Raw genomic sequence first — 22,222 nt, 5'->3', positions numbered from 1 at the left:
ACTGAGTGTACAAAACATTGGGAACACCTGCTCTTTCCATGCCATAGACTGATCTCTTATTGATGTCACTTGTTAAATCTACTTCAATCTGTGTAGATGAATGGGAGGAGACAGGTTAAAGAATCATTTTCAAGTCTTGAGACATGGATTGTGTATGTGTGCCATTCAGAGGATGAAAGGGCAAGACAAAATACTTAAGACCCTTTGAACGGGGTATGGTAGTAGGTGCAAGGCACGCTGATTTGAGTGCCAAGAACTGCAACGCTGCAGGGTTTTTCACACTCAACAGTTTCCAGTGTGTATCAAGAATTGTTCATCACCCAAATGATATCCAGCCAACTTGCCACAACTGTGGGAAGCATTGGTGTCAACATTGGCCAGCATCACTGTGGAATGCATTTGACACCTTGTAGAGTCCATGCCCTGACGGAATATGGGGATTAGTTTGAACATATAGACTAGTCAACCGATTGCAAAAAGACATTCAGATCTTGTCACAATTCAAGTGTATGCATGATGGGTACAGTATCTCACATAGGCTGGACACCTGTAGCTAATCACTGATATGCTTCAGGACCCCAAGGCTGGGGTCATTTCCAATTAAACTCCAGTCAAGTTAGAAAACGCAATGACTTGGGAAAAATCCTCACAGAAAATCTTGTTCAAGTTGCTCAAGTAATTTTCAAGTCAATTGTTTAAGTACATTTTTAGCCTTCACTGAAACTGATGTGGACTTGATCCAGGCTTTAAATGGGCCACAACTCAAATTAAATCAACATTGAGGTTGAATTAGGCCCTGGGAGGACCACAGGTCATCATGGGGAAGTGCTGCAAGACGCCTCCTCTCTTCTTCTCACTCCCTTTTGCCAGATAACCTGATGAGACTCCAGGTTCCAGGGACTGCTGGCACCGGGAGGGGTGGGAGCACAGCTGGACACCTATGTCTCTTACACAAATGACTTAAGACACTCAGTAATGGTCCAAGTCCATCTTAAGCAAAGTGTCCTGAGGAGAAGATGGCAGTTTAATAAGCATAGAGATCACATTCACCACTTAAGCATTTTAACAGAGGGCAGTCTGTCAGGTGAGGCACGGTTATGAGACACCAGGGTCCTTGGAGTCAATGAACACAATAATATAATTATTGTGAATAGTCCGATTCATATAATAGTTTGATTTAAACGTTTACATGCTTTGCAAGAAGAAGGATTTCCCTAATAATCCTGTTTACATGGACACACCTGAAATCAGGCTACCTGATGGACTTTTGATAAATGCAGAAAATGGCCAATCATAATAAACGTTCTACCACACCGACCATGTTATTTTTGTGGAGCATATTTGATTCTTAGTTCGGCCATATAAAGTTTGCATGTGAAAACTCTTTCTAAGATGCATACTTTCAGTTTTTCTGAACTCACTTCACTCGCACAAAAGAAGGAAGCTCCCGCTGCTCGTGCTTGAACATGTGCAGATCAAACACACCACTAGAACTCTGGTTAAGGCTTTTACATGTCCTAATCATTTGAAAGATTGCTCAGAAAACCAGGTGTTTTAATCGCCGTATGCTTACACCGATTAAGATGAAAGTGTTTACATGACTAATGCCATAACGGCATAATCAGTTAATATCAAATTATTAGTTTACATGCAAACATACTCAATTACATTATATTAAATTAATGAATCCTTTATTTATTAAAGGAAATCCAACTTTTTTTTTTTTAAAGGAATTCATTTATCTTTCATTCTTATTGAGATCTATTATCTGTTTTACCAGGAATCCCACGGACTCGTCCTGTTCATTGGCAGAGCTTACCTTGACAGGACAAACCTCCATGCCCCTGGCTGGTGCCTGGATGAGGGGATCCTGGGACTCCTTCAGGGAGAAGTCTTGGAGGTTGTGTGTCCTCGAGGGCCTGAACTCCTCCCTCCACCACCACAACACCACCCCCGCCAATAGCACACTGAGGACAACTGGGCAGAAAATAGACTGGTTCGTTTTGCACTTTATTTTAAAGGTACACATACTTTATAGTTTCTAAGCATGTATATAAGTAAGGTAATAAGTAATATCTATGTCTTATTAGCCATATATTAGTCCTTAATTAAGTGTATTCTTATTCAATGACGTGTTAAAAGGCCAATCCTTAATAACCTAATTGTTAGTCATAATAAAAAAGACAGTATTTAAAAGGCCCAGTGCAGTCAAAAACGTGATTTTTCTGTGTTTTATATACATTTCCACATGGAGTTTGGAATAATACTGTCAAATTGTGAAATTATGATAATGCCCTTTTAGTGTAAGAGCTGTTTGAAAATATTTTTTGGACAATTTTGCCTGTTTTGATGGGATGGAGGTTTGGCCTGCCTGGTGGCATAACCCGAACGACGCTGGGCCAGTTGTGCGCATCCTCATGGGTCTCTCGGTCGCGGCAGGCTGCGGTCGAACCCGGGTCTGTAGTGACGCCTCAAGCACTGCCATGCATTGACTTAGACCGCTGGGCCCCTCAGGAGGCCCCCTTTTTGACCATTTTAACTTAAATCAATCACAATAAGGTACTTAACTGTTACCCAGAAATGATTTGATATTGAGATAAAAATGGCTGCACTGGACCTTTAAGAGCAAGTTAAACAAAAAACTGACTCTTAGTATGCTGTCTCAATGTGGAACTAACTAAGGCATAGTGCTTTAAGGTGTGTTCCCTATACTAAAGTGTTACCTTATTCTTACTTGCTGAAATATTGTCCAGAAAGGACCACATTGGACAGAAAGGGGCACACCTTATAGGACTAATAAGACATAATAAAAGGCCTTAACGGCTACTTATATAGACACGTATAAACTACAAATTAGTGGCTATTATGTGTACCTTAAAATAAAGTGTTACCGTTTTTTGCATATAAACAATAAGCTGCCATTTCTATAAACCATAAGTACTGACACTTGTAACCATATTTACATGAAATGGTCATCATTTGATATTTCTTTACATCTGAGCAATATCATTCATACAGTTCCACAGATGACATGATATAAACAGACCATAAGGGATCTAAATATAATGGATTCATTGCTAAATATACTAAAAAACCTACCTATGAGCGAAAGGATTCCAGCATAGGTTGTATCAGACAGCGCTGGGGCTGGAAGAGTGTGAGAAACGACTGTATCTAAAAAAGGAAAAGAACAAGTCCGCAATCAAGTAATCACAAAGAATAACAAATGGAAAATGTTTCAACAAATGCAATTTTCAAAGGTTATGGGACATCAGTTTTCAAGGATGAGAATAGCTTTTGTATTGTTAATGTTTTTGCTATTGTTGTTAACCTTGCGTACGAGAGCCAATCGTAATACAGGAAGTTCTACACGCAACAACTGGCCGCACCAGTTGTGCTAAAAAGCTACTTTGCATTTTTTCCCCCTTCATTTCTACTCTTTCGTAACTGACATTTGCAGGTGGAAATGTGACATGTTATTATCTTAAAAGGTTAACTACGTCATAGGTGTTAATATGGCCAGCTTCAGTCAGCTGATTCTAGCCATCCCGTCTGGCTAGTTCTAGTCGGACAGCTTAGTCTCCCATTCAGAGGACCCACACTTTTGTTAGTGTCTTATTGGTCAAGGTTACGCCAAATACTTACCACCACATCTCGTTCAGCCTATCAGTGGCCTTGATTCCCGGGACTTCAGTTGCAGTTAGTCTATGACCCCAGCATGCTGTGTGGTCAGAAACGTGCTTTCCCCATCCTGATGAGCACTTCCACAGTTTTCCCTCCTGCTGAACTTTTCCTACTGTGGACTGAATCCCTGTATGTCTGATGTTTAATTGTGCGTGCATCTAAACAACCACATAGTTAATGTCAGTTATCACTGGACAAGATTCTCAGTTATCTGAACCATGAGTGGTCAGATGTGTGAATCTTCTTCCATTAAACTCCCCTTAGCCTGGACATCCGCCTCATCCTTGTTCGGACCTGATATTCTGTAGTGGTTGCTACCAGCCTTAAGCCAGCACCTAAGGTTTCTTATTATATTCATGGTCCTATGATTCTCTACAACCCTACCCCTATTTTTCAATAGGGATTTAACACCAGTAAACCGGGAGCTTAAGATCTCCTGACAAAGCTCCTTCCTAATTCCTCCCAAAACAGACAGGATCTAGGGAACAATAATATACCATTTCTATGCAAAAATACATTTCAACTATCTGACTTCACTTTCACATTAGACCAGCGATTACAACACTACCAGCCCACCTATTTATGCTACTAAACACAAAGTCAAGTCCCCATTAGAAAACGTCACTTTCATGGCGTATAACTTGCATTGTTGACTATCTTTTAACCTCGTCCCCAGGCTATTGCACACAGCGCATATACGCCTGGGATATCAAACAGTCAAAGTTGGCCTTAGGTGGTCTGACCATAGAATTCTATGGGAGTGACCAACTGAGTAAAGTATTTGTCATCATTACATTTTTGTGAATCACACGACTGTGCTTGTGGTGTTCGAGCGCAAGGGTTCTCAAACCTTTTGGGTCCGGGGACCCCTTTTGTGATAGCAAATTCATCAGGGAACGACCATAATCAGAACACAACTTGAGTGAGATAAAAAAAAAAAAAGCATATAAGGAGTTTTACTATGACTTCGGCAGTGCATGGCCAGACAAACCAAGTCTTGTGCCCTGGGAAATAAGATTTTAAAGGCTCATCTCTTGCCATCAAAGAAAATATTTTGCAGTATGCAAGCTAATTTCCTGCAATTCATTTTGTCTTGGGGCAGAGAAATGTTTTCGTTGTTGCAGCTTTAAAGCCAATATCCTGTAATTATACACATTTTACCATGAGGCAGAGAGAAATCTTTGCACTTTTAAAGCTTAAATTACAGTGCATTTGAAAAAAATATACAGTGCATTCGGAAACTATTCAGACCCCTTGACTTTTTCAATTTTTTTTACGTTACAGCCTTATTCTAAAATTGAGGAAAATGTTTTACATTTACATTTTAGTCATTTAGCAGACGCTCTAATCCAGAGCGACTTACAGTAGTGAATCCATACAGTTCATAGAATTATTTTCCTGTGCTTTTATTTAATCCATCTACAAACAGTACTCCACAATGCCAAACAAAAACAGGTTTTTAGGAAAACAGATACATTATTTACATAAGTACTCAGACCATTTGCTATGAGACTCTAAATTGAGTTCAGGTGCATCCTGTTCAATTGATAATCCTTGAGATGCTTCTACAACTTGATTGGAGTCCACCTGTGGTAAATTCAATTGATTGGACATTATTTAGAAAAACCTGTCTATATAAGCTCCCACAGTTCAGAAAAAAAACAAGCCATGAGGTCGAAGGAATTGTCCCTAGAGCTCTGACACAGGATTGTGTCGAGGCACAGATCTGGGGAAGGATTCCAAAACATTTCTGCAGCATTGAAGGTCCCCAAGTACAAAGTGGCCTCCATCATTCTTAAATGGAAGAAGTTTGGAACCACCAAGACTCTTTCTAGAGCTGGCCGCCCGGCAAAACTGAGCAATCAAGGGAGAAGAGACTTGGTCAGGAAGGTGACCAAGAACCCAATGGTCACTCTGAAAGAGCTCCAGAGTTCCTCTGTGGAGATGGGAGAACCTTCACGAAGGACAACCATCTCAGCAGCACTCCACCAATCAGGCCTTTATGGTAGAGTGGCCAGATGGAAGCCCCGCTTTGAGTTTGCCAAAAGGCACCTAAAGACTCTCAAGACCATGAGAAACAAGTTCTCTGGTCTGATGAAACCAAGATTGTCACGTCTGGAGGAAACCTGGCACCATCCCTACGGTGAAGCATGGTGGTGGCAGCATCATGCTGTGGGGATGTTTTTCACTGGGAGACTAGTCAGGATCGAAGGAAAAACTAACAGAGCAAAGTACAGAGATATCCTTAATGAAAACCAGCTCCAGAGCACTCAAGACCTCAGACTGGGGTGAAGGCTCACCTTCCAACAGGACAACAACCCTAAGCACACAGCCAAGACAAAGCAGAAGTGGCTTCGGGGCAAGTCTTTAAATGTCTGAGTACCCAGCTAGAGCCCGGATTTGAACCTGATCAAACATTTCTGGAAAGACCGGAAAATAGCTGAGCAGTGACGCTCCCCATCCAACCTGACAGAGTTTGAGAGGATCTGCAGAGAAGAATGGGAGAAATTCCCCAAATACAGGTGTGCCAAGCTTGTAGAGTCATACCTAAGACTCAAGGCTGTCATCGCTGCCAAAGGTCCTTCAACAAAGTACTGAGTAAAGGGTCTGAATACTTATGTAAATGCGATATTTCTGTTTAGAATTTTTTATACATTTGCAAACATTTCTAAAAACCTGTTTTTGCTTTGTCATTATGGGGTATTGTGTGTAGATTGATGAAGGGGAAAAAAATATTTAATCCATTTTAGAATAAGGCTGTAACGTAAGTACTGTGGATACCAATATCCCTGTGAGCCTCTCAGGCCCATTTTTCCCAGGGTTAACAACATAAATTGTAGATGGATAATATTGTATTACACACTTTAAAGTTATTCCACAGATCCCTTGTTTGACTCACAGGGAATTGAACAATGGAACTATCCATGGTGCTGAATCTCATGGTGCTAAATCTCTGCTATAGCCCATATTTGCTTATCGGTTTGTTTAGCGCAGCATCGGATACAGTATGTACCCTCTGGCAAAATCACCACAATAACTGGGTTATCATAAAGTAAAATCAGCCACAACCTTCCCAAATTCCTCTGATAGCCAGGTGCAATGGAAGAGCAAAGGGCCCTCCTGCTGGCTAGGCTCCTAGGCTAAATACAATTTCATTTCCAGGCTGTAATTAAACTGATCATATTTTCCCAGTCGGCTGAACAGTGCTCCATAGGCCTTCATTTATATATATATATAAAAAACTTTATTGAACTAGGCAAGTCAGTTAAGAACAAATTCTTATTTACAATGACGGCATACCCCGTCCAAACCCGACGACGCTGGGCCAATTGTGCCCCACCCTGTGGGACACCCAATCACGGCCGGTTGTGATACAGCCTGGAATCAAACCAGGGTGTCTGTAGTGATGCTTCAACCACTGAGATGCAGTGACTTAGACCGCTGCGCCACTCGGGAGCTCTAAAACTAGGCTACATCAATGAAATAGCGTGGTGACTTTGCAACAAATACAACATAAAACAGTTCGATTCCTGTGGATATTTCTCAATTTACAGTGGTATAATCATGTCAGATTTTTTTCATTGGTATTATATGCTTTTAAATAGCATTTCCAGTTTGAAAGGGAATCTCGGGATGCCTGGGAAGGGCTTGCAATTTTCTCGGGAAGAAATATTTGTAGATTTTCCAGACAATATGAATCCCTACTGTGTAATAACCACAATTCATTCCACTTTCACATACTCACCATCATCATCACCGCTACCCCCTTTTGGAGGAATGCAGGTGAAGATGGGAGAGCTTGTTGCAGAGAAAAGGTCTGGCACACACTCATATAGACAAACTCTGCCGTTATTTCCACACATAGCAGGGCCTGGGAACATCAGTAAGATAAAATCAGTCAGATAACATAGACTAATTGACACAGACTAAGGTTGAATCCAAACCTTTGTGTCTTGAGCACAATTATCAAAGTTTACTCGATGGGCTGACAGATGCGTACCTTTTGGTTGAAGAACCGGGTGAATGAGAACCAAGCCGCCTGGGGAAGTGATATTGGCCAGGATGACTCTAAAGAGGCTGCCATTGTGCTTGTCAGCACTACAGATGGAGTGGGTGTCCTGTTCACTCCAGTATACATGTCCCTGAGAGACGTGAGAGAGTAGTGAACATATGGCGACATCCAGAATACCACACTTTAGAGTGCATCAAACAATGGAATAATTAATGAGGGCCAAACCAGAAACCGTCTGCCCTTGATGCCATTTTATAATAATGGGGAGTATGTAAGGTATACCATTTCCCCTGCTTCAGTCTTCTGTGAAGACTTGGTGAACTTGTTCCAGAGAATAGAATCAACAATGAGTTCAATGACACAAACTAGGATTTCAATACCAACCATTGTATATTTAAAATATGTGTTTTGCATATAGCATATTTAACCTTTATTTAACTAGGGAAGTCCATTAAGAACAAATTCTTATTTACAATGACGGCCTACCCCGTCGGGCCAATTGTGCGGCGCCCTATGGGACTCTCAATCACGGTCAGATGTGATACAGCCTGGATTTGAACCATGCAGCACCTTAGACCACTGTGCCACTTGGGAGTATATACTGGGTGAAGCTTGGTGAACCTGTTCCAGACAATAGGTCTGGCACACACTCAACAATGCAATATCAGTCAGGTCACAATGATTAAATTACACTAGGATCTGGATTTGCATCCCAAACATTGTACTTTGGCCACCAAGCCAAGCCAAGCCGATATTGGGCAGAATGACTAAAGAGGCTGCCACTGTGCTTCTCAGCAATATACATGTGTCCTGTTAGCTGTAGTAAACACATAGAGAGAAGAGAGAAGTGAGGGAACAGGGCGCAGCAGAGTGTATGGAACAGTAGCTTTTATCAAACTTTTGTGTTTGTAACTTTACAGGGCTGGATTCTAAACCATAAACATGCTCTATTGCAGTATGCCCTTGAGGTCTAAGCCACATTTGTACTATTTCCCCCCACTTCAGTCTTTCCAGATCTGTGATCATGAGTCTTCAAAGACTAAAGGAAAGGAAACAGGAGAAGGTCTACAGAATAAGGCCTTAGTGTCATTTGGATGTCCGTACCTCAAACACTGCCAATCCGAAGGGCCTGTCCAGGTATCCATTGGACTCCACCACGGTCTTGCGATGCTGCCCGTCGAACCCGACCCTCGAGATGGTGCGCATCCCTGAGTCAACCCAGTACAGGAGTCGTCGAGGCATGTCTGTAGGAAAAACACACGCTATTCAACTCTGACTTTTTAGTGGTACTATCTTATCAATTGCATCACTGTTTTGTAATCAAAAACAGTTGTCTTTCAATTACTCGTTTCGATTTCTCACAGCGGGATTCACCAGAATCTCTAGAAGCTCAAAGAACCAATCAGACGTCTGTCGGGAGACAGAAAGGTCACGCCTCTACCCTCATAAGGACAGAAGTTTTTCACGCTTTTTCTACCCTTTGTCTTCTGTTGTGGCTAGTGCCACACGGCTAGCTACTGAGACGTGTCTAGCTTCCACTGGCTAGCATTGTGCTACCTAGCTAAGCTCCTAGCCCACGAGCAATGTTCACTCAAATTATTTTCAGGACTGAGAAAATGTCAAGTCTGCTGAATGCAAACTTGAATGTTGTGAAAATTCTGTGCAACACTGAGGCTGTACCCGCTTTGTTACAGTTTTAACTTGTCAGTTTTAACTTTCACTACTGTGGATATTTGATCCTAATGTAGACCTACCAGTGGACTACCATCAAAAACAATGGAGAAAATGCATCCCATAACATTTTAACATGGAAATAGCTGTTCTATCATTCAGTCTACAGTAGCAGCCAATGTGTGGTGTTCAATGTAGGACTACATTCCATGAGACTTTTGAAGAAAAAAAAACATGCAGGGCTTGACATTGAACATGTTGTGTTGTTTGATGCAAGAAACCACTTTAAAATATAAAAATGCATTATTATTCCCATACCATTATTACAGAGAATCAATCAAATTATGCTAGCCTCTGCCTGTTGGCCACTTAGCTTATTCAAGCCTGTCTCTGAGTGCTGGGGTCAGTAGTACCCCTTAAACTACTGAGAATGAGAAACCTCCAGCGTTGGTGTCTGCCCAATGTCTTTGTATACGACCTCACCTCAATCGAAAGATAAGGGTGACCTCAACATGTCTCTCGGCTCTGCGTCACTGGAAGAACCCCTTGATCTTCGTTCATGGCACTCCACTAAGGGAAGTGTGGACGAGGAAGGTGGTGACTGACCCTTCTGAATTGCCCGGATGGACAATACGACTGTGATAGCATACATGAAGCCCAAGGGTGGCCTTTGCTTATCTGCGCTTACACAGCCTTATTCTGTGAAGAAGAACACACCTACTCTCACTACACACGGCTCATCCCTACATCTTGGTAGCCCCTCGATGGCCATGGAAGCTCTGGTTAGCGGAGATCATCCCCCTGCTATACGACGAGCTTTGGCAACTGCCGTTACGCAGAGATCTTCTGACCCAAACGAACAGAGAGATTTTCCACCCTCACCCTGACATCAGTGCCCGGCTCATGAGACTTTAAATCTGGATGCAACAGGCCTGCCTCTCAGTCAGAGACTATCCAGAGTACCAGGGCCCCTTCTACATACTCTATGTATGGAAACAAGTGGTGTGACAAAAAAAAAACCCTGATAATTTTTTACCAATGCTCTGTATTCAAGGTTTTATGGTTTTTGCTGGACCTTTTTGGACAGAGGGAAGGCTTTCTCCACTGTTAAGGTCTATCTAGCCGCTATCTAGCACTGTCATATAGGCTTCGACAATAACACAGTGGGGAAAACGCCTTGTGTCATTTCATGAAGGGAGCTTGTCGCTTACGTCCAGTTTCCAAGCATTTAGCCCGTCTTGGGATCTGTCTATTGTGCTTGAGGCTATTTCCCAGCAGCCTTTCGAGCCGCAGGAAAGCGTGGAGATGAAGGATCTCTCCTTAAAGAAGCTTTACTGGTCGCCTGAGCTCCACGCACTGTCAATTTACCATTCGTGCCTACAGTTTGCCCCAGGTTTTTCCAGGGTTTCCTTGGTCCCTCCTGCCTTCAGGTACCTTCTCAACAATGCAACAACAATAAGAAATAATAAAAGATAAGAATACGAACATAAAGTAAATGGCTCTGTAGAATAGAATAAACATTTTAGTATAATGCAGCAAGGCACAATTTATAATACAAATGTATCGTATCCTATCGTTTTCACAATATCACAATATTATTTTTGCGCAAGTTGGCTGTACCTGCAGCAAAACACCAGTATTTTTCCTTAATAGCTTATTTTCCATCTTCCTTTTAAATAGGGAGCCAATTTGTTTTTAGCACTTATTACCATGTCTGATCAAAACTAGTTTTCTCATGGCTCTCTTGTCCCTCTGTAGCAGACATGTAGTGAGAAATATGTTTGGACAATGGAATCGCAATAAAATAACAGTATTGAATCGCAATCCATATAGAATTGTGAGAATCGCAATCCACATCATATCGACACTTAAGTATGGTAATAATAGCGTATCGTGAGGTCCCTGGAATTTCACAGCCCTAGTGAAAAGGGGACTAAACTGAGCTTAACGTAGCTAGTGATACGGAGACTCTCACCAAGTCACCTAACGGGTAACTGAGTGCCTATGGAACAGTCTTAAATTAACATGGACTGTCAATGGCAACACGTTTCTTTCTTACGCGTTCACATGTCAGATGACATGTTTGTTCACGCGTACGTTGACGTTCAGATGCTTTGTTGAACGCGTGAACGTGCGTGTAAATGCGGGAATAAATTACAACATATTTCTGCTAGAATTGCCCCTGCCTTGTGTTTTTCATGTCCCAGGTATCAGGGGTTGATCATAGTCAATTTAAAATCAAATCAAATGAAAGTTTATTAGTCACGTACACATATTTGCAGATGTTATCATAGGTGCAGTGAAATGCTTGTGTTTCTAGCTCCAACAGTGCAGTAATAATACCTAGCAATACAAAACAATACGCGCATAATCTAGAAAGTTTAAAGAAATTAAGAAAATTCGGAATGAGGAATGTCAGAATCCGGAATATATACACTACCAGTAAAAGGTTTGGACACATCTACTCATTCAAGGGTTTTTCTTTATTTGTACTATTTTCTACATTGTAGAATATGGAATCATGTAGTAACCAAAAAAAGTGTTAAACAAATCAAAATATATTTTATATTCATTAAAATTGCCACCCTTTCCCTTGATGACAGCTTTGCACACTCTTGGCATTCTCTCAACCAGCTTCACCTGGAAATCAAGCTTTGATTATTTGAATCAGCTGTGTAGTGCTAGGGCAACAACCAAAACGTGCACCCCTTGGGGTCCCCAGGACTGAGTTTGAGAAGCCCTGTGCTAGATGATGATACATGCATTGTTAGATAGGCCTACTGTGGATTGATGCATGTTGCATATAACTACTATTGGAGTGCATAATTTCCATGGTGTTTACGTCAAATGCAACGGTGCCAAAAAACTAAATAAAATGTGGAATATAGGCAGTGTTAGACTTGGACTGGAATAGGTGCAGGAGCTCCACAAAACATTTCAGCTAATATTCTATAAGAGGTGCAGGAAGTCAAGCAGCATAACATTTGAGGTGTCGGTACTCAGCTCTAGTAAGCTCCTGCCCAAGTCATGCACTGAAAATAGGCTACAGTTGCCAGCAGTACCATGTAAGAGGAAGACACGCTTATTTTGAACCTAAAATAAAGAAAATCAAATCAGACCCTCCCGTAATTGAGAGGCTGACCGTATTATAATAGCCTGCAGATGAACAATATACTGGAGCTCAATGCTATTTTTTAAGACGCAGGCGTCAGGCAGATGTTTGTCAGGCGGTGGTATCACAACATGTCATTCAGACGCCTACGGTGTGTGTGTGTGTGTGTGTGTGTGTGTGTGTGTGTGTGTATATATCTGGGTGGGTGTGTGCGTGCGTGAGTGCATGTGTGCTAAGGTGTGGTGAATCAGAGCAGGTGGTCAGTCCAGTTCAAGTGTTCACCAGTCCGATGGCTTGTAGATAGAAACTGTCTCTGAACATGTTATCAGACCTCATGCTCCGATCCCGTCTGCCCGACGGTAAGGGAGTGAACAGCTCGTGGCTGGGGTGTGTGGGGACCTTGAAGACGCTGCGGTCTTCCTCAGGCACCGCTTCGAGTAATGTCCTGGATGAGTGGGAGCACAGTCCCAGTGATATGCAAATGTAATGCTGGATTTGCATTTGTAGTCTGTGATAGTCTGTAGTCCTTGCCACCTGCGTAGCGAGTCAGTTGTCGAACATCAATTCAATTTTGAGTCTGTATTGTCTTTTTCCGTCCCTAATGGATTTACGGAGCTCATACTTTCGTAACCCAGGTTCTCTGATATTATGAGTGAGATATCCCCTGCTTGCAAGAGAGCAAGGAATAAGAGGCATGGGGAAGGGAGGAGCTCACCTCAATCGCCACTGGACTTGTCTGTCTCCGACAGATTGGTGTGAATGGTTCTTCAAACTTTGATAGATTCTGATGAATCCCACTGTGAGATATCTCACTCATAATTACAGATAACCTGGGTTACGAAAATAACCTTGAGTCTTTGTAAATCCCAAATTAAACTACATTTGGCCAACTAGTAAGCCAAACACTTACACTTCAAGAAATATAAAACCAGTTTGGTGTAATACACATGTATAAAAGAACAGCCAAACATACCCAGAGAGATGGCGACTGGGTTCCTTATGGCTGAGGTGATTAGTGGCAGCCTGCCTTCTCCATCCAGGCCAGCACGCTCAATCCTGGGGGAGCTGCCACCTTCTGCCCAGAACAAGAACCTGGGGAAACAGGAGCTCTCCATGACTACATTGGATCTACATTGGATCAGACTTTCAACCATCTAAACGAGTGTTTATCTAAACCCTATGAAACTCTGTGCAAGCTGGAGACTGAGCTCAAATTACAAAGGCCTACTAATTTACATTTTTACAGTGAACTGATAGATTTCATGTTTTATTATATTTTTTTAATAGGAGGCCATGTTTGAGATAGAAAATCCTTATTGAAATTGAGAATAAATATTTCTTCATTGTAAAAACAAATATATATCTAATATTTAGAATTTGATTATGTAGTTGCGTTTTTTTTTTTAAAGCACAATGACCTGTGTGCATACAATAGGTCTCCATGAGTAATATTGAGAACTTCCAATCCAGCCTACCCCAACAAGGGTTCCACAGCCACTCCAGTGGGCATGGCCAGCCCTCCTATCAGGAGGCGTTGTGCAGAGACGTCCAGACGGGCCACATCGATGGAGTGAGTATCAGCGTTGGTCCAGTAGAGAAGCTCATGGATCCAGTCCACAGCCAGACCCAGGACAGCACCATGGCCTTTCAACAGCAGGACAGGCTCCAGGGGCTTCCCATCCATGGAGATCCTAAAGGACACGCAGGACAGATCAAATGTATGGGAACTAACATCTAGTACCATTTCACAGAGCAAAAGAACTGTGGTCAACATTCATATTAACAAGGGCCAGATTCAGAAAGTGTTTAACTCTCTGAGATGTGTACCTGTAGATAGAGCCTTGTCCTGGCCTTGCCCAGTAGACAGTGCGGTTTGCAGTCAGGGCAGCCATAGGCCCTGGTCCCAGTAAGTGAGCAGCCATCTCCCTATACTCCATACCGGCAGTGTTGACCCGGCGCACCCCCTCAGAACTGCTCAACACTAGCTGAGCCACGTCTCCTGCAAGTACACTCAAATCAGTCCCAGACACTCAGGACTAACAAAAACACATCAACAAGCACAATGACGGAAAGGGCAATGGTGATGAAAGTAAACAGATATGCACATCAAAACGAAAAACCGTATCCTGCTCTTTCCAATATCACTTCTGTTTATTAGCTTAATTAATAAACCTTTACACTCGTACCCATATAAGGTACGGATGTGACAAATTGACCATTTGAATTTCCAATGTCACACCTTCAGTACTGCAGGGCCTAGGTTAGGATACTCTACACGTAAACAGACTGGAGACTGAATGCACACTGGCATCATTAGCGAAGAGAAAGAGCAGGGGTGTAATCATTAGCCCAAAGAGAATGTTGTGCAACAATATTTATATTGGACAAATTCAGATAGGTCCCTCCCTGTTTCTTTCCGTTTGCTTCTGTTTAAAAAGGTACCAAACGGTGACCCAAGTATGAAAAATTACTGTAGCTGGTACATTGACAAAGTTGATCATAAAGTTACTGGTCCCCTCGCCCCATGTGATATGCTTGGATTCTGGAGGCAGGCATTATTTCTAGCTTTATGCAACGTCAGGTAAAGATGGACATTTTATACACCAATCGTAGCATCATAGAATCTTAACTAATTTAAATAAGTAACGCCTTAAAACAGTCATCACGTGCGCATCATATGGCTTTGTTTACGAACCGGAGAAAGGTGCAACTGTAGCCCGCAATTTGTGGTGTTCCTGCATGTGGGCATTCTGGCATTTGCAGGAACCCCCATATTTATACTTCTATTGGTACATTTTAAAGTTATGACTCCAGTACATAGGCAGGAGGCAGGGATGCTCCAGTACAGTATATGGCGGTAATGCACCATAGTGTTGGATGCCAACTGCTGATTTTATTTCACCTTTATTTAACTAGGCAAGTCAGTTAAGATCAAATTCTTATTTAAAATGACGGCCTACACCGGCCAAACTCGGACGACGGTGGGCCAATTGTGCGCCGCCCTATGGGACTCCCAATCATGGCTGGATGTGATACAGCCTGAATTCAAACAAGGGTGTTGGTAGTGACGCCTCAAGCACTGAGATGTAGTGCTTTAGACCGCTGCGCCACTCGGGAATGATAAACCCTTCAGGTACACATCAGGTGGGAGGAGAGGCGACATCGTGTGCTAGTTAGCTAACGAGCAAGCTAGCACACAGTGTCGCTAACTAGCAAGGTAGCCAGCTAGTTAGCGCACAGTGTTGCTCCAGCCTTCCGCCTGCTGTACTAGCAGGAGCGACACATAGACAGTGTGCTTCGCCCCCGCCTGTCGGGCACTGTTTTCCCGCAGTGCTGTTAACAATGGTGAGGGCAGGTGTTCAGCAGGCAGGAGCGAAGGACACTGTCTACAGGTAGCTAGCAAAAATGACATCACAGGCAGTGGTGAAAACTCATAATACTTTTATTTCCCTTTGGACCCTCATTCAAATGTGTCACACAAGCATGAAGATGTCATGCTCGAGGGGGGTGTTCATGCAGGAACCAATGGGATGCTCGAGTGGGGGGGGGGGACATGCCCACATGCAGGAAGTCCCCGAATTATAGGCTGCAGTTGCACACTTTTGGCAACCCGTAAGATACCTCAAGCAGAATGTGGTAGAACAATACTGGTAACTAACCCCTTTCCATCTGTGTTGTGACTTTTAACTAGCAAGCTACTTACCAGCATGCCAGAAAAGGCACGCGCTGATGTTAATGGATGCTATTGTGTTAATTTAACACTATTTTATGTAGAATGAAGACAGCAGTGACAGCAAAGCAAAAACGAAGCCATGAGGTCGAAGGAATTGTCCGTAGAGCTTCTAGACAGGATTGTGTCGAGGCACAGATCTGGGGAAGGGTACAAAAAAGATTCTACAGCATTGAATGTCCCCAAGAAAACAGTGGCCTCCATCATTCTTAAATGGAAAAAGTTTGGAACCACCAAGAATCTTGCTAGAGCTGCCCGCCCGGCCAAAGTGAGCAATTGGGAGAGAAAGGCCTTGGTCAGGGAAGAACCCGATGGTCACTCTGACAGAGCTCCAGAGTTCCTCTGTGGAGATGGGAGAATCTTCTAGAAGGACAACCATCTCCGCAGCACTCCACCAAATCAGGCCTTTATGGTAGAGTGGCCAGACGGAAACCACTCCTCAGTAAGGCACATGACTACCCGCTTGGAGTTTACCAAAAGGCACCTAAAGGTGTCTCAGACCATGAGAAAAAAGATTATCTGGTCTGATGAAACCAAGATTTAACTCTTTGGCCTGAATGCCAAGCGTCACATCTGGAGGAAACCTGGCACCATCCCTACGTTGAAGCATGGTGGTCGCAGCATCATGCTGTGGGGATGTTTTTCAGTGGCAGGGAGTGGGAGACTAGTCAGGATCGAGGGAAAGATGAACGGAGCAAAGTACAGAGAGATCCTTGATGAAAACCTGCTCCAGAGCGCTCAGGACCTCCGACTGGGGTGAAGGTTTACCTTCCAACAGGACAACGACCCTAAGCACACAGTCAAGACAATACAGGAGTGGCTTCGGGACAAGTTTCGGAGTGGCCCAACCAGAGCCCGGACTTGAAACCGATCAAACATCCCTGGAGAGACCTGAAAATAGTTGTGCAACAATGCTCCCCATCCAACCTGACAGAGTTTGAGAGGATCTGCAGAGAAGAATGGGAGAAACTCCCCAAATACAGGTGTACCAAGCTTGTAGCGTCATACCCATGAAGACTTGAGTCTGCAATCGCTGCTAAAGGTGCTTCAACAAAGTACTGAGTAAAGGGTCTGAAAACTTATGTAAAGTTAATATTTCATTCTATTTTTTTTACCCATTTTTGCTTTGTCATTATGGGGTATTGTGTGTACATTGATGAAGAAAAAAAACAAAATGTAATCAATTTTAGAATAAGGCTATAACGTAACAAAATGTGGAAAAATTCAAGGGAATACTGAACACTTTCCGAATGTACTGTATATGCTTTATAATGCTTTTGAATTGATGCTTCCGGTTCTGGCGGGAAATACCGGTTATCCGGGAGATAAGTGATTTATTCTGGAGATGTAACATTTGTAAAATATTAATCTACTCTGTCTACACCGCTTCCAAGGCAACCACTCCGCAGGAATGCGGTGACACAAAATCAGCTTTCCCAAGTCAAAGGAGGGATATGTTGTGAAGCATGTGAAGACAGACATCAACATATTATTCATTTCAAATCAATTGAGGCACACAAAAAGTCCTAACACAAACATTTAAAACATTTCATAAAAAGTGCACAACCAAATACTGCATATTTCAAATTGAGTACTTCAAAAACACTAGAAAACACATTGTAGAAAGAGTAGATCACTACATCAACAAACTGATAGCATTCACTACCCATTTAACAAACATTTCTCTTCAAAAACATTACAGGCTACGTAGTCAGGCTCCTGGATCTCCTCTTCAACGAGGTCACCATTGATCCAGCACCATATGTGGGGAAGCTGTCCATCCCAGGACCCCTGTCTGCCCAGTGTGAGAGGCCTGATGAGGAGGAGGCCATAGCTTCAATCCTGGGGGTGACTGAAGCCAAGTGGGTGACTGAAGCCTGCTTGATTGACACAGCTACATGGGTCCCCCCCCCCCCCCCCTCATCAATTTCTGTAGTTGGTTGCATTTCCTAAAGCCTAAGTAATTCACTTTTACTTTGTATTGTTCTTTTCAAGCATTCGGATGGAAGATGAGTGTTACAAATTGTACGAATCAATGGGCGGCCGGATGCCTATATTAGGCTTATGGAGCAAATATTTTTTTTTCTGTCAAATGATGTCTCACCATTATTTTACCTTAATATCTGGCAACAACCACAAGGGTGTTTCAAAGAGTTGTCAGTCAATGCGAGCTCATGAATATAAGCTCCCCGCCCACTCAGCCTGTTCTTTTAGGCTTCTTGGTAGTTAGAGATGAGAGAAAGGGTACAATTTCTTAACCTGTTAGGGCTAGGGGGCAGTATTGACACGGCCGGATAAAAAACTTACCCGATTTAATCTGGTTACTACTCCTGCCCAGTAACTAGAATATGCATATAATTATTGGCTTTGGATAGAAAACACCCTAAAGTTTCTAAAACTGTTTGAATGGTGTCTGTGAGTATAACAGAACTCATATGACAGCCAAAAACCTGAGAAGATTCTGAATAGGAAGTGGCCTGTCTGACAAGTTGTTGTTCATCTTGGCTCTTTTTATTGAAGACTGAGAATCTTTGCTGTAACGTGACACTTCCTACGGCTCCCATAGGCTCTCAGAGCCTGGGAAAAAACTGAATGATATCGAGGCAGCCCCAGGCTGAAACACATTTACGCTTTTGGCAAGTGGCCGATCAGAGGACAATGGGCTTAGGCGCGTGCACGAGTCGACCCCGTGCTTTATTTTCTTTCCTCTTTTTACCTAAACGCAGATTCCCGGTCGGAATATTATCGCTTTTTTACGAGAAAAATTGCATAAAAATTGATTTTAAACAGCGGTTGACATGCTTCGAAGTACGGTAATGGAATATTTAGACATTTTTTGTCACGAAATGCGCCATGCTCGTCACCCTTATTTACCCTTTCGGATAGTGTCTTGAACGCACGAACAAAACGCCGCTATTTCGATATAACAATGGATTATTTGGGACCAAACCAACATTTGTTATTGAAGTAGAAGTCCTGGGAGTGCATTCTGACGAAGAACAGCAAAGGTAATAACATTTTTCTTATAGTAAATCTGACTTTGGTGAGTGCTAAACATGCTGGGTGTCTAAATAGCTAGCCCTGTGATGCCGGGCTATCTACTTAGAATATTGCAAAATGTGCTTTCACCGAAAAGCTATTTTAAAATCGGACATATCGAGTGCATAGAGGAGTTCTGTATCTATAATTCTTAAAATAATTATGTTTTTTGTGAACGTTTATCGTGAGTAATTTAGTAAATTCACCGGCAGTGTTCGGTCGGAATGCTAGTCACATGCTAATGTAAAAAGCTGGTTTTTGATATAAATATGAACTTGATTGAACAAAACATGCATGTATTGTATAACATAATGTCCTAGGGTTGTCATCTGATGAAGATCAAAGGTTAGTGCTGCATTTAGCTGTGGTTTGGGTTTATGTGACATTATATGCTAGCTTGAAAAATGGGTGTCTGATTATTTCTGGCTGGGTACTCTGCTGACATAATCTAATGTTTTGCTTTCGTTGTAAAGCCTTTTTGAAATCGGACAGTGTGGTTAGATTAACGAGAGTCTTGTCTTTAAAATGGTGTAAAATAGTCATATGTTTCAGAAATTGAAGTAATAGCATTTCAAAGGTATTTGAATAGCGCGCCACGGGATTCCACTGGCTGTTACGTAGGTGGGACGAAATCGTCCCACTGGCCCTAGAGAAGTTAACACAGGTGTGAGTGTTGACAAGGACAAGGCTGGAGATCACTCGGTCATGCTGATTGAGTTCGAATAACAGACTGGAAGCTTCAAAAAGAGGGTGATGCTTTGAATCATTGTTCTTCCTCTGTCAACCATGGTTACCTGACGTGCCGTCATCATTGCTTTGCACAAAAAGGGCTTCAGAGGCAAGGATATTGCTGCCATTAAGATTGCACCTAAATCAACCATTTATCGGATCATCAAGAACTTCAACGAGAGCGGTTCAATTGTTGTCAAGAAGGCTTCAGGGCGTCCAAGAAAGTCCAGCAAGTGCCAGGACCGTCTCCTAATGTTGATTCAGCTGCGGGATCGGGGCACCACCAGTACAGAGCTTGCTCAGGAATGGCAGCAGGCAGGTGTGAGTGCATATGCAAGCACAGTGAGGCGAAGACTTTTGGAGGATGGCCTGTTGTCAAGAAGGCCAACCAAGAAGCCACTTCTCTCCAGGAAAAATAAATAAATAAATAAATAAAAATAAAAAAAAAATCAGGGACAGACTGATATTCTGCAAAGGTACAGGGATTGGACTGCTGAGGACTGGGGTAAAGTAATTTTCTCTGATGAATCCCCTTTCCGATTGTTTGGGGCATCTGGAAAAAAGCTTGTCCGGAGAAAACAATGTGAGCACTACCATCAGTCCTGTGTCATGCCAACAGTAAAGCATCCTGAGACCATTCATGTGTGGGGTTGCTTCTCAGCCAAGGGAGTGGGCTCACTCACAATTTTGCCTAAGAACACAGCCATGAATAAAGAATGGTACCAACACATCCTCCGAGAGCAACTTCTCCCAACCATCCAGGAACAGTTTGGTGACGAACAATGCCTTTTCCAGCATGATGGAGCACCTTGCCATAAGGTAAAAGTGATAACTAAGTGGCTCGGGGAACAAAACATCAATATTTTGGGTCCATGGCCAGGAAACTCCCCAGACCTTAATCCCATTGAGAACTTGTAGTCAATCCTAAAGAGGCGGGTGGACAAACAAAAAAACACAAATTCTGACAAACTCCAAGCATTGATTATGCAAGAATGGGCTGCCATCAGTCAGGATGTGGCCCAGAAGTTAATTGACAGCATGCCAGGGCGGATTGCAGAGGTCTTGAAAAGAAGGGTCAACACCGCAAATATTGACTCTCTGCATCAACTTCATGTAATTGACAATAAAAGCCTTTGACACTTATGAAATGCTTGTAATTATACTTCAGTATTCCATAGTAACATCTGACAAAAATATCTAAAGACACTGAAGCAGCAAACTTTGTGGAAATTAATATTTGTGTCATTCTCAAAACTTTTGGCCACGACTGTAGAGGGGGTACGCAGCTGGAGGTTGAATGTTTGAAGGGGTACGGGACTATAAAACGTTTGAAAACCACTGCACTAGAGCAATGAAAAGCTCCATCATTAATTACTCTGATGATCACAACAACAAAAAAGCAGTTTGCTCAAGCCCTCGTCCCGAACACATTCAGAAGGTCAGGTATGTGTTGAGATACCTGTAAGTCATTGACATTCATATAAAATCCAGTAAAGAAGCTGTAAAGTGGTGCAAATTCCACACACTGGGCGGTAGGGATGGCGACATCGCCATCTGTCTAAAGTCAATTTGACGACATCATAATGATGTCGTCAAATTTGTTTCCTACAAATGAGCTGCCTACTTTAGCAACATCATCGGATTACCAAGACACTTTAAGTGTAATTTACACAAAGCAATCAGCAGCCCCCGTTATGACTGGGCACGGCTCGACGTTCGGGAGTCACTATGGCTGAGACGTCTTTAGAACGTTCATAACAATGGCGTGATGCGGCCGAGTGACGGAGGTGCAACCTTCCCATGAATACATTTGGACTCGAATACTGGCTGTAAATATGTAATTATTCTTCCTATTCACTAGATTAGAGCAACATAAAGCTCTATCATTAATGAATTACTCTGATGATCACAAAAATAAATGCTGTTCACTCAAAACACCCCTTGTTCAAGCCTCTATCCCGCACACATTTAGAAGGTCAGGTTTGTGTTGAGATACTTGCAGTAAATCATTGACATTCATAGAAAATCCTGTTAGGTAAAGCCAGCTGTCAAGTGGTGCAAATTCCCCCACCTTGGGCGGGTGGGTTGATAATGAATTGCGCTGGCTTACATTGTGACAGGAAAATATTCGAACATCTAATTGTAACTAAATCCTGGTGCAAACAAGCATACCATTGTGTGTGTGTGTGTGTGTGTGTGTACTCTGTTATTCGTATTCTTACAATACATTTTACAACAAAAACAG

At 42.5% G+C, this 22,222-nt stretch overlaps 1 protein-coding gene across 2 annotated transcripts in view; it reads right to left on the bottom strand.

The window, feature by feature from the left end:
- Positions 1–215: 215 nt before the first annotated feature.
- The window catches only part of LOC106613653 (low-density lipoprotein receptor-related protein 8), a 31,405-nt gene continuing 9,398 nt past the window's right edge, over positions 216–22,222 (bottom strand). The window contains exons 5-13 of one of the 2 annotated variants that reach the window (XM_014216141.2): positions 14,307–14,478; positions 13,955–14,170; positions 13,453–13,571; positions 8,801–8,940; positions 7,685–7,826; positions 7,430–7,555; positions 3,100–3,174; positions 1,820–1,977; positions 216–1,005 (exon numbers count right to left, since the gene is read on the bottom strand). In XM_014216141.2, the coding sequence (XP_014071616.1) occupies positions 970–1,005; positions 1,820–1,977; positions 3,100–3,174; positions 7,430–7,555; positions 7,685–7,826; positions 8,801–8,940; positions 13,453–13,571; positions 13,955–14,170; positions 14,307–14,478 (1,184 nt within the window). In that variant the 3' untranslated portion in view covers positions 216–969. The remainder of the gene's footprint in view (positions 1,006–1,819; positions 1,978–3,099; positions 3,175–7,429; positions 7,556–7,684; positions 7,827–8,800; positions 8,941–13,452; positions 13,572–13,954; positions 14,171–14,306; positions 14,479–22,222) is intronic. The other variant, XM_014216140.2, reaches the window with a different exon arrangement.

Source organism: Salmo salar, chromosome ssa10, assembly GCF_905237065.1.
Source record: "Salmo salar chromosome ssa10, Ssal_v3.1, whole genome shotgun sequence".
Classification (NCBI taxonomy): Eukaryota; Metazoa; Chordata; class Actinopteri; order Salmoniformes; family Salmonidae; genus Salmo; species Salmo salar.
The sequence above is the reverse complement of the archived record's forward strand: the minus strand, read 5'-3'. Positions and strand labels throughout refer to the sequence as shown.